The sequence below is a fragment of the Apodemus sylvaticus genome, chromosome 1 (assembly GCF_947179515.1).
Source record: "Apodemus sylvaticus chromosome 1, mApoSyl1.1, whole genome shotgun sequence".
NCBI lineage: Eukaryota > Metazoa > Chordata > Mammalia > Rodentia > Muridae > Apodemus > Apodemus sylvaticus.
The window spans coordinates 115,975,282-115,986,333 of record NC_067472.1 but is presented as its reverse complement, the minus strand read 5'-3'; the positions used below and the strand labels follow the sequence as shown (position 1 = coordinate 115,986,333).

The 11,052-nt window shown below is 42.1% G+C and overlaps 1 protein-coding gene across 2 annotated transcripts in view; it reads left to right on the top strand.

Annotated features, from left to right (window-relative positions):
• The window catches only part of Sytl2 (synaptotagmin like 2), a 113,313-nt gene that overhangs the window by 78,896 nt on the left and 23,365 nt on the right, over positions 1 to 11,052 (top strand). Inside the window, exons 8-10 of one of the 2 annotated variants that reach the window (XM_052158867.1) lie at positions 2,552 to 6,253; positions 8,251 to 8,352; positions 10,764 to 10,817. In XM_052158867.1, the coding sequence (XP_052014827.1) occupies positions 2,552 to 6,253; positions 8,251 to 8,352; positions 10,764 to 10,817 (3,858 nt within the window). The remainder of the gene's footprint in view (positions 1 to 2,551; positions 6,254 to 8,250; positions 8,353 to 10,763; positions 10,818 to 11,052) is intronic. The other variant, XM_052158878.1, reaches the window with a different exon arrangement.

The following is an 11,052-nucleotide window of genomic DNA, read 5'->3' as shown; positions in this document are numbered from 1 at the left end:
ATAGAACTTCTTTTTAAAAAAAGAAGCCAAGTTCTTCTTCAAGTAATCATATAATTTATGTCAGAAAAAATTACTAATGATTGACCAAATATTAACAAATAATCCTATGGCATTTACTGTTGTGTGAACTGCCCTGCCCTCCTCACCATAAAATTATTTTGTTGCTACTTCGTGTAATTTTGCTACTGTTATGAATTGTAATGCAAATATCTGATGTGTAGGGGTCTGGACCCACAGGGGAAGAACCACTGAATTAGATGTTTATCTTAAAGATGAAAGAAGTCCAGGGATAATATTTCCCCTTTATTATAATTTATAAGGAGAAAGTGACAAGACTTCCTTGTTCTGAAACTACACCTGCTTCCTCACGGGCTGACCTTGTAATTTTGTATTTAGTTATTTGTTCTGTCAGATTTCACAATCATCATTTTTTTTCATTTTTTGGAAGAAAATACTGTCAATGAAGCTCTTTTTGATAGGCTAATAGCCTTCCTGGTCTCAGAGAGTGCCTATATACAAAGGTATGCCTGTTTACTAAGCACCCCTTTCACTGTTTGATTATTAAAATAATCTATACAAGGTACTAGGACATTTGAAAAACTCCCTGTAAACATGTGACTTTTAAGGGCTTGGCTTTAGCTACAAGCTTCAATGCACTCAAGACTCAGCGTATGTTCACAATGGAAAACAACACAGAAGAAGTCTTCAGAAAGAAGGAAGTACTACTCACTATAGAATTTTTAAAGAAATGCTTTTATTTTAATATAACAACTTTATATGTAAAATATTTAAGAAGAATCACACACACATTTAAAAATTCTCATCTGTGATATTGCTGTTCGACAATAACTTTTGCTAGCTTGTAGTTATATACCCTGCTAAAAATTTTAGGTACATATATAATTCATAAATTGTATTTATACTACCCTGACATTTTAATCTTTACTTTTAATTATGCATTAGAGTATTTTGCCTGCTTCTATGCCCTTTCACCATGGTCTGCAGGCCAAAAGAGGGCATCAAATCTCTGAACTGGAGTTACAGATGATGGCTTTGAGCCACCATGTGGATGGTGTGAATTGAATCCAGGTTCTCTGGAAGAACCGTCAGTGCCCTTAACCACTAAGCCATCTCTATCCCCTACCCACAAGACTTTGTTATTTTAGCCAAGAGTTTATCACAAACATTTTCCTTATCATTAGTCTGTAAATTCTTTAAGACTTTCACAATTATTGACAAATATTTAATGATACAATGTGTACTTAAATAAGAAAGCGGATGTCTACTATGTATCAGTATTGTATAAGTCTCTTATGTTTTTGCATTTAGTCAGAGTTGATTAAAATTAAAGACCGAATTTTATACTCGAACTGAAAATGTGGCTAACTGTAAAACATTCGGCCAATCTTAAGTTAGGAGTACTCTTCTCTGTGTACTGCGTGACTTAGCATGTTAAAGAAAAGTTGTAAAGCATGTGAGCCTTTATTACTAGCTTAAGTAAATGGCTAATGAGTTCTTATGACATGCCTGTGTGCCTTGTAATTAAGGCTCAAAAAAGAATCTAAATACCCTTCTTTAGAGTCCTAGCCATTGCTTAGCTGACAACAAGCAACCGATTCAATGGACTTGGCTTATAGAACTAACTTCAGATTCACGAAAAGTAGAAAGGAAACGAGAAACAATGGAGGAGGCTGCTCTGATCAGAGGTCTAAAACTCCAGCATGCAGCCTGATCACCAGGACAGCTTTAGTCAAGATTCTTGGGTCCTGGTTTCCGAGATTTTGATTTAATACATCAGGAGTTAGGCCCAGGAATGCGGAGATTCTCATTTTCTTATCCAAGTGTTCTGGAAAGAATTCATTGTTTAGTCTTACTTGGAAGTTGTTTTTCTAACTCCTGAAATTACTTCAATTTGTGCTTCTTAAAGCTTCCCCTATGGCTTATGACAATCTCCTTTTGGATGAACAAAGCCATAAAACCAGTATGACATGCATTGCTGGATTTTCAGTTGTATGCAATTATTTGAGAGTTGGAAAAAGATTAATACTTAAAATATAACGTGGGACAGAATGCAAAGCTCACATGATTTTTAAAACATATACAATGAACCCCAGTGAAAGATTTTAAGTACCTCTTCACACTACTTAAAGGGGACTTCATTTGTCTTCCCTCTCCTGGGTTTTTTGTTTGTTTGTTTGTTTGTTTGTTTGTTTTGGATTTTTTTTCGAGACAGGGTGTCTCTGTGTAGCCCTGGCTGTCCTGGAACTCACTCTGTAGACCAGGCTGGCCTCGAACTCAGAAATCTGCCTGCCTCTGCCTCCCAGAGTGCTGGGATTACAGGCGTGCAACACCAGCGCCCAGCTTCCTCTCCTGTTACAAGGTCTGTTTTGACAGAATAGTTAATTAGAATATCTTATACTAAACTCCCTGAAAAATGTTAGTATGGGCAGCTAATACTGTCGAAAGTGCCCTTTTTAGAAGATAATATGAATGACTGAAAAAATGATTCTGTAAACACTGACTAATTTAGAAAAGTCTTTTTGTGTTGCAGATGAACTGACTCTGGGTGCTGAGCCTGAGCCATCACAGACATCAGACCATAGTTTTAGAGACCATCCGCAAGGTAAGCCCCTTCTCCTGGCTCTCACTGCTCAGACATCCTCACACGTGGGTCCATGTGCTACAGAGATAAGGAAGACAACTGACGATTCCATATCTAAAGTCCTAGATTGGTTTAACCGAAGTTCTCATACAGAGGACAGTATGTCATCACTCCAAGGAATAGATCTCAGACAGCAAACAGACTCAAAAGCACAGATTGGCAATGTCTTGATGACAGACAACACCAGTCTGGAAGAAGATGACTCAAAGGTCCTAATGTCCACTAAAATTAAGTTGAAGCCTGTGAGGTCTGACTTGGCATTCCAAGAGGAGGAAGATAGGCCGGTTTCTGAAACTTGCCAAGACAGTGATGTACTTCTCAAGTCCGAGAATTTGTCCCAACAAGGTACCCCCAAGGAAGATCCAGATACACTGCAACGATCTGAAAGCTCCAGAATCCCAAGTCACAGGAATGAAAACATGGGTGGTAGCCAAGGTTCAACAAGTACAGGAGGAGTCAGGACTCTTCCTGCAGACAGTGACTGCCTGCTCAGGGCTCTGAAAGGATCTGATGCAGAAGCCCAAGTCCCTTGGAACTCTAGGCATCCCGGAAGCTTAGGTAAAGAGGAAACCAAACTCCATGCCCCTCAAAAAAGTAAGGGCAACACACATATAAATGCTGACTCTCCAGTAACTGTCCTAGGTTCTATTTTGAAAGATGATGCAGAGAGGAAAAGCAAAACCAGAAATACTTCCCTCCCAAAACCTTCCCTAGAGACAGAGAATCGTGCATTGCCCCTTGGGGCTGCCGACACTGGATCTTCTTGGAAGAAGCCTGAGAACCAAGAAGAAGCCGGTGAGGATCCCAAGAACCAAGTGCTGAGAGAGAGATACCAGCGAGTGAGTGACAGAATATCTTTTTGGGAAGGAGGCAAAGCTGGTGCTAAGGTAAAGGCACCACGACTCACGTCTTCTTGTAGCCGGGAGCCTTCTGCTAAAGTACACCAGCCCATGAAGTCACAAGTTGTGTCCCTGGGCAGTTTATCTTCAGGCCAGAGCGAGTGTAGTCAAGTCACAGCTAAACCAGTGGTCGTTGATGGGGATGACCAAAAACCCCATCTCTCCCATCTTAATTCCTCAAATAAACCTGAAACAACCAGGCCCCCGATATCAGGTTTATCTAAAAACTGTCCTTTAGGTAATGAGTCTGATAAAGTAACTCTACTTCCAACTATGGGGAATGAAATACACCCTTTTTTGGAGAAAGACAGAAATGTGATTGATAAATCAAATGGCAACTTCAAAGTTCTGTCCCTAAGAGAAAGAATGGATGAACCCAATATAGAACAAGTCTATAGTCACTCTCAGTTTGAGAATCTGAGAAAGTTTTGGGGCCTGGGAGCTAATTTAAACAGTAAACATAACAATGGGAATAATACTGCAACAAACAAACAAACTTCTGGGCCGTTGAGCAGCCAGAAATCCAAGGAGTTTAACGCCGTGAAATTATCAAGAGAAAAGACCCATGGAGTAGAAGAAGGAGGACATTTAATACAGGGAAATGTTGTAGCTGCAGAAGAGAAGGAGAAGTTAAACTTTAAGTGCATGCTTCAAGTACCATCAGACGAAACCATATTTCCACAAAAAACGCCTCCAAAGATCACTTATCAGTTGGAAGGAAATGAGCCTTCAAAGGAAAATGAGGGAAAAAATATGGAATGCTTTGTAACTCCGGTGATTAAAAAGGCTTGCTCCGATCAAGAGATTCAAGAATCCATGGTGAAAACGAGCATTTTGCCTAAAGTCTCTAAAGACACGTTCAATGACAGATTACAGAAGTCGCCAGCAGAAGCCACACCACCAGCGAGCCCGACTTCCGGCAAGAAAGTTCACGAACAGCAAGCACTCAAAGTAGGTATTTCTGGAAATGGGACATGGCCTCAAAAGAAAAGTTTTGCCAAGGATGAGGAAGAAGTCACAGGGCTCAGGAAGAGCCCCAAAGAGCCCCAAAGAATTCAACAGGACTATAGTGTAGACAGATTCCTGAAGGAAGCAGCTAGAACTCCATTGACCCCCTTGCAATCCCTACAGGAACCTGTTACTAAGAGACCCATCTCCCTGCCTAAAGATGACCTACTGTTTGAAAATTGGACAAAAGAGAATCACAGTCCTTCCGCAGATCAGAGAGAGAGAACAGCTCCTTTTCCACAGGGTGTTGAAACTTTGGCAGGTACAGATCTCACCCAGAAGGCCAAACATTGTAACACAGAAGGTATGCTTCAGTTTACAGCAGAAGAGTCTCCTCCACCAGCTCCACCTTCCCATTCTTTTGAAGGAGTTTCCAGTTCTCCGGCAGATATGTCTTCATCTTGGGATGCTTGTCTTCGATCCCAGGACAGCATGTTGTCTTCTCAGAGGGAAATTTCAGAGGCTATAGAGAAAGTCGTTCTTCCCTCCAAACCAGCAATGACTGATGTAAATGCTGCGTTACAGAAGCTACTTAGAGAAGCTGGAGAAGTAGACACCAAGCTCCCTGAAAGAGAGCAAACTGCAGGTACACCCTCAAGTCCTCAGAGAGGGAGTCCTCTGCGAGCTACTCCAGGCCCTGTTGTTCCGGATACGGACTTCCGTTCTTTTTGCACCGTTCCTGATACAACTCATGAAGGTGGATCTCACTTCTCTGCCAGAATGTCACCATCAGCACATGTCACTATGTCACCCACTTCCACTGTAACTCAGTATGGCCAGGAACTACTTCAGGAAGTGGCAGAGACAGTGAGGAAAACGGTCATTCAGCGCAAGTCAGAGTACCCTGAATTCAGGGCTGGCCTGGAAAACCTACTGAAGGAAACACTACAACCTTCCCTGTCAAAAGATGAAAAGGATACAGTGACTGTTTCTCCATCAGCCTTCACAGGTTGTTGTGAGATGCCCCATCAACTTGCTTCTGAATTCCATCCTACAGAAATACAAGAAACTGTAGAGAAGGCTGAGGCTCCACCAGTAACTGAGAGTATTTTTGATATTGGTCTTGAGAAACTTCTCAAAGAGCTGTCTGAAAGGCCTTGTCAGCTCCAGGTGTCAGGGAAAAGAGACACTTTGGAGAAGCAGCCTTGGCAGGCAGAGCAAGCAGGCCTCATGGGGGAAATACCCCATCTTGTTTTGGATGGCTCAGGAGCCTCTAACATGAAGGTTGCGTGTAGTGGTTTGGAATCTCAAGTCAGCCAGTGTGATAAACAATTAAGAGGAGATGAAGCTGTGACTGGACCATTGATAGATCTCCAGGGTTACAAAAGTGGGTTTGAGGTCTCTGAATGCTCACAACTTTATGAAGACCATAAAATAGAGACCATTGAAAGTAAATATTTTACAGAGGATGGAAGCAGAGAAAAGGTCATTGCAGGAGAAACACAGGTTCCCCAGGAAGCAGGCTTTGAAGAACCTCCTAAAGAAATGAGGGTATCCAGAAATCAGCACTCCGTTGTTCTGGAAACAAAAGGAAAGGCTACAGAGACGAGTGACATGAAATTGGTACTAGCAACACTATCTAAGAGACAAGAGAAAGAGGGAGGAGGACCTGAGACATGCTCTGAATCTGAGTTTTCAGATGGGAACACCAGCTCTAATGGGGAGAACTGGAGAAATACCTCCAGTGAGTGTTTGAGAGTTTTTACTCCACGAAGTCTGCTTAATGAGATACCTGTGTAAAGGGTGGCCTTTTAAAGATTGGGCTCATTTTCATATTGCTCCATAATAATACTCTCCTTTTTTTAGTTCTCCCAAACCTTTCTTAATTAGAAAAAGCCATCTTATCTATTTTCTTTATTCGGATAATTTGATTAAAAACAGCTTTTCTCACAAGGCTGTGTTTCCTCATAGAACCTGTAAAACTGTTAGATTCTGGCAGTATTTTTTTAAATAACTTTTTTTGTTTTTTAGATTAGCAAGATCCTTTAAGATACATAAACTGGTTGTTTTCTTGAAAACAATTAAAATTTCTCAACTGCCACTCCTCATAGGCATCTGTAGAACAAGTCCCAGTGAGAAAGTCCCACAAATGGACAGAAACTCAGCATTTAGGGTCGGTGCTCTAACACTGGTGCAGTTAACCTCTAAACACAAGGCAGCAGTCCCTTCCCTTCCCTCGGATGCCTTGTGCTGTGGGTCCTCTGTCCCCCATCCCGTATTTCTTTCCTCTCTTTCCATTTTCCCCTCATATCTCCTCAAATACGGTTGGTTCTTTAGCCGGATGAGGTCACCTGATCCCACCTAAGGGCATCGCCTGGACCTGCTGTCTTGGCTACATTTTGAAAGCTTTACTTGATGGGATGGCGTCTGAGTGCCCTGGGAGGTTCTGCTTTCAACCCAGCCATAAAACGCAGGGCTTGGCTTGGATTGATGCTGATCAACTCTTGGGCATTTTGGCAGAAAAACCCAGAGCAAATTGGAGTCGTTACCGGATGAGCATGATGAGGCAGAGGAGGGTGCCCTCTGGCAGGGTCACGCTAACCAAAGCTGCTGAACCTCAGTTGATCGCCTTCCTTGTGGTGTGATAGTGTCAATGGGACTAGACAGCTTTACTAAGTGGCTGACTCGGGGGTGTCAGGGTTTGTTTTTGTTTGTCTGTTTGTTTGTTTTGTTTCTGGCAAGCAGCTTTTCCTGACCACTGACCAAAGAATCCATATGGGATCCTAATCGATCAAGTTTAAGCTCTTTTAACAAATGTTGCTGATTAAAAACATAAATAAACCAGGCGGTGGTGGTGCACACCTTTAATCCCAGCACTTGGGACGCAGAGGTAGGCGGATTTCGAGGCTAGCCTGGTCTACAGAGTGAGTTCCAGGACAGCCAAGGGCTACACAGAGAAACCCTGTCTTGAAAAACCAAAAAAACAAAAACAAACAAACAAAAACAAAACAAAACAAAAAACCATAAATAAACAAGAAAAGTGAAATATTTTCTAAAACTAAACATGTACAAAAACTGTCCCACTAACCCAGTGGAGATATTCTATTACAAAACTGCCCTTTGAGTTAGGAGAGAGAACTGGCCCTTATAAATCTGCACTGAGGAAGATACTGGTGAACTACAAGAATGGCTACACACATTGCCATTTCATTGGTAATTTCCCTGACTCTTGGGATCTAGAAAAACCTACATCTGTTGATCTGGAGAACTCACCAGCCGACTGTTCAACCGTACACAGATGTTACACATCTGAATCCTGTCTTCTGGGGGTTTGCTGCTAACTTATTTTTTTTTAATGGCCCCAGAATTATTTCATGACTGCCTTCAAAAGCTAGAATGTTAAGTGTGAAGATTAAAAGTGTGGCTTGGTAAATTATGTGCCTAAAATAGAAGTGTGAATAGCCCAGAGTGTGACTACTTCAGAGTGTGAATTCCTCAGCACTTCTGTATTAATGTGGTCACCTCAGCACTATTGGTTTCTATTCACAAATAACCAGAAAAATTATTTTTGAAGGGCATATTGGTAGTAGAGATATTTCCATTTCTTCTGTGAAGTATTTAAGAGGGAAGCAGGGGGTGGCTGCTTTCTCTTTTCTGCCTATGATTTCATTGCCCTCTGCTGAGCGGGGGAGCTTTTGCCTTGGTAGTGTGCAGTGTTTCATCCATTTTGTCTTATAACAGGTTCAGAAGAAGAGCACAGCCCTGTTTTGAAAACTTTGAAAAGGAGAGCTGCTAGGAAAGTGCCTTCCAAAAGTCTAGAAGACATTCCATCAGACTCATCAAGTGAGAATAAAGTTTGTCCCACGGTCCATGCCTCCCCTAAGCTTACAAACGCTTGTGTGCTTGTGTGTTCTTCCGTGGTCTCACTGCATGCCGGCCTGCACGGAGCCTCCAGTGCAGCTCTTACAGAGGAGACGAGCCTTCTCCCCGTGCACGCAGGCGGCCTGCTCTTCGCTTTTCAAATAACTCATGATATTTAATGATGATTAAACTAGGTTTCCTTGAATTGTGATATCCCAGTTTGAGTGTTTAACAGCATGCAGGGCTAGGGAGGTGGCTTAGTGAATCAGGACTTGAAGGACATTTATGACTACTATAGTTTGTATTCCCAGGACCAACAGAAAAGTTGGGTGGGAATGGTGACATGTCTGTAACCCCAGCAATGGATAGGCAGCAATAGGGATGCCCAGGGTAAGCTCACTGCTTTGATTAGCCATGTCAGGAGCCCACGTCAGGTTCAGAGAAAGACCATGCCTCAATAAATAAGGGATAGAGTGATCAAGGAAGACAGCCCATATCAACCTCTGGTGCCCACAAGCACGTGTACACCTCATGTATGTGCACACCTACATACATATACAGATGTGAATATTCATACACACAAAAATTCTCAATAAAAATACAAGTAGAATTTTAAAGAATCATAGTACTAGTGGTGCTGATGAAATTTGTACTAACAGCATCTACTGAATATTATGTTCAACAAATTGTCTAAAAATTTTTCCATGAGTACCTGCCCCTGAGGGATGAATTGTTATCTCCATTTTGTTGGGGATTTAACTCAGTGGTAGGGCACGTACCTAGCAAGCACAAGGCCCTGGGTTCGGTCCTCAGCTCTGTTAAAAAACAAAACAAAACAAGGTAACTGGCATTTTGTAACTGAGGAAAATGGAATTTAAGAGGTTAAAAATACCTTTAGTATTACCTAGCAGACCCAAAACTCACAAGAGACTACTGTCAACAGTATAAAGTGACCATATCACATATGACAGTAAATCCCCCGTGATATGGATTTAATTAGTCATTGACTTCAAGAGCTTTTCTTACTCAGTTGCCTCGTCTTTTCTACTCACACACTTCTTTTGGTCCTGGCCAATGACTAACATGAAGGATTCTATCAGTACTGTTTCACACAGGCTGTTGCTTTAACTGCTGAAGGCAGGGAGGGGTCTTTAGATTTGGTAGAATGTGCACTGGGACTTATCTGCCAGACTAGTGGGTTTAGAAGTCATGGCCTCTGGAGTTTTGCTCCAACTGGTTTGAAGCTATGATCTGTCTCAGATGGCCATGAGAAAATTTGTTAAATAAAAATTAACCACTGCCAAACTCAACTGATTGCTGACATTGTCCAGCTTAGAATAAGTTTTAAGTATTCGCAGTTTGAGGTTTTTAAACAATAATTGGGGAAAGGAAAGAAAGCTCCTTCCCCAAAGCAATTTATAAAATTCAGAGATTCCCAGGGTGTGGAAGAAAATATTCCCAATTCAGAATGCAGCTCTAACCCTCCCAGGGATCTTGGAATTTCAGGGTTGGAAAGGACCCTGAAGGTCACTCATTTTGACTTTTCTCGGTATCAAAATTCCCTCTCACGCCTCCTCAACAGGTGGCCAACCCCCATTATCTGCCCGAATGCTTCCAGAAAGGCATGTCCGGTCCTTTGTTGGACAGCTCTGATTGTCCTTCCTTTTTGCTGGTGATGGGCACTGAGGGGAAAAAAGGAAAAAAGACAACAATTATCCTATTTAGTAAAAAAGCAAAATAAAAGAAATCCCTCTTGTCCGAGAAGTATAGAGTTATTTCCATGGTGCAGCTTTAAAGTACTCAGGAATGTATAGGGTTAAAAAAAAAGTCACAGTCAGCTGACGGGTCTTCTTGCACTCTCTCTTCCAAATACCGATACCCACTTTCACTAGCCTGCCAAGATTCCACTTAGCAGCTGGTCCCCAGTTACATCTCTTAAGTTGGCTTCCCAAGCTAGCCTCCCAGAGGCGTATGCAAACGATGATGCACATACACAAATATTTGTTAATGACCATAGGTTTGGGAAGGTGTTAGTCATGGCCAGAGTCTTACCCTCTGCAGAAGAATAGAAGGCTGCTTCAGCCCTGTGCTTTCCCCTGTTGTCAGCGGATTGCTTGCTCTGAGCTAACCCTCTAACCCTTGGGAGTCAGTGCATAGCAGTTTGCTGATGTGAGCCGCATCGCGTCGGGCTGAAATGGAAGCGCCGGCTAAGACACTGGCTCAAGTAGCTAATCTAAAGAGAAAGTATTTGGGGGAAGACATCTTGGTTGCACCCCTCACTGCATCTTGACTAATTGCTTCCAAATCCTCCGGGAGCTTCCAGGGACAGTCTCATTGTGCTCTTCTCATCAGGGGTCAGCCCCATTAACCATTTGTTAATTTCTCCTGAACAGATCAAGCAAAAGTAGATAATCTGCCTGAAGAATTAGTACGTAGTGCTGAAGATGGTAAATATCTTTATGTATTTGCATGTCTGTTTGTGTATTAAGTTCTGGGGTGACTTGGGGCAGTCACTGGCATGTAGCTGTTGGGTAAATAGAAGAACGTCATTTGCCAGTATGTGGCCGATAGTGCCTAAATTATGAAAGCGTTCTAACGTGGTACATTTAATATTGCCTATATCCTTAAAGCTTCTGCTGGTGATAACATAAGGATCTCATCAGAGAGACTCGGAAAGCAAGG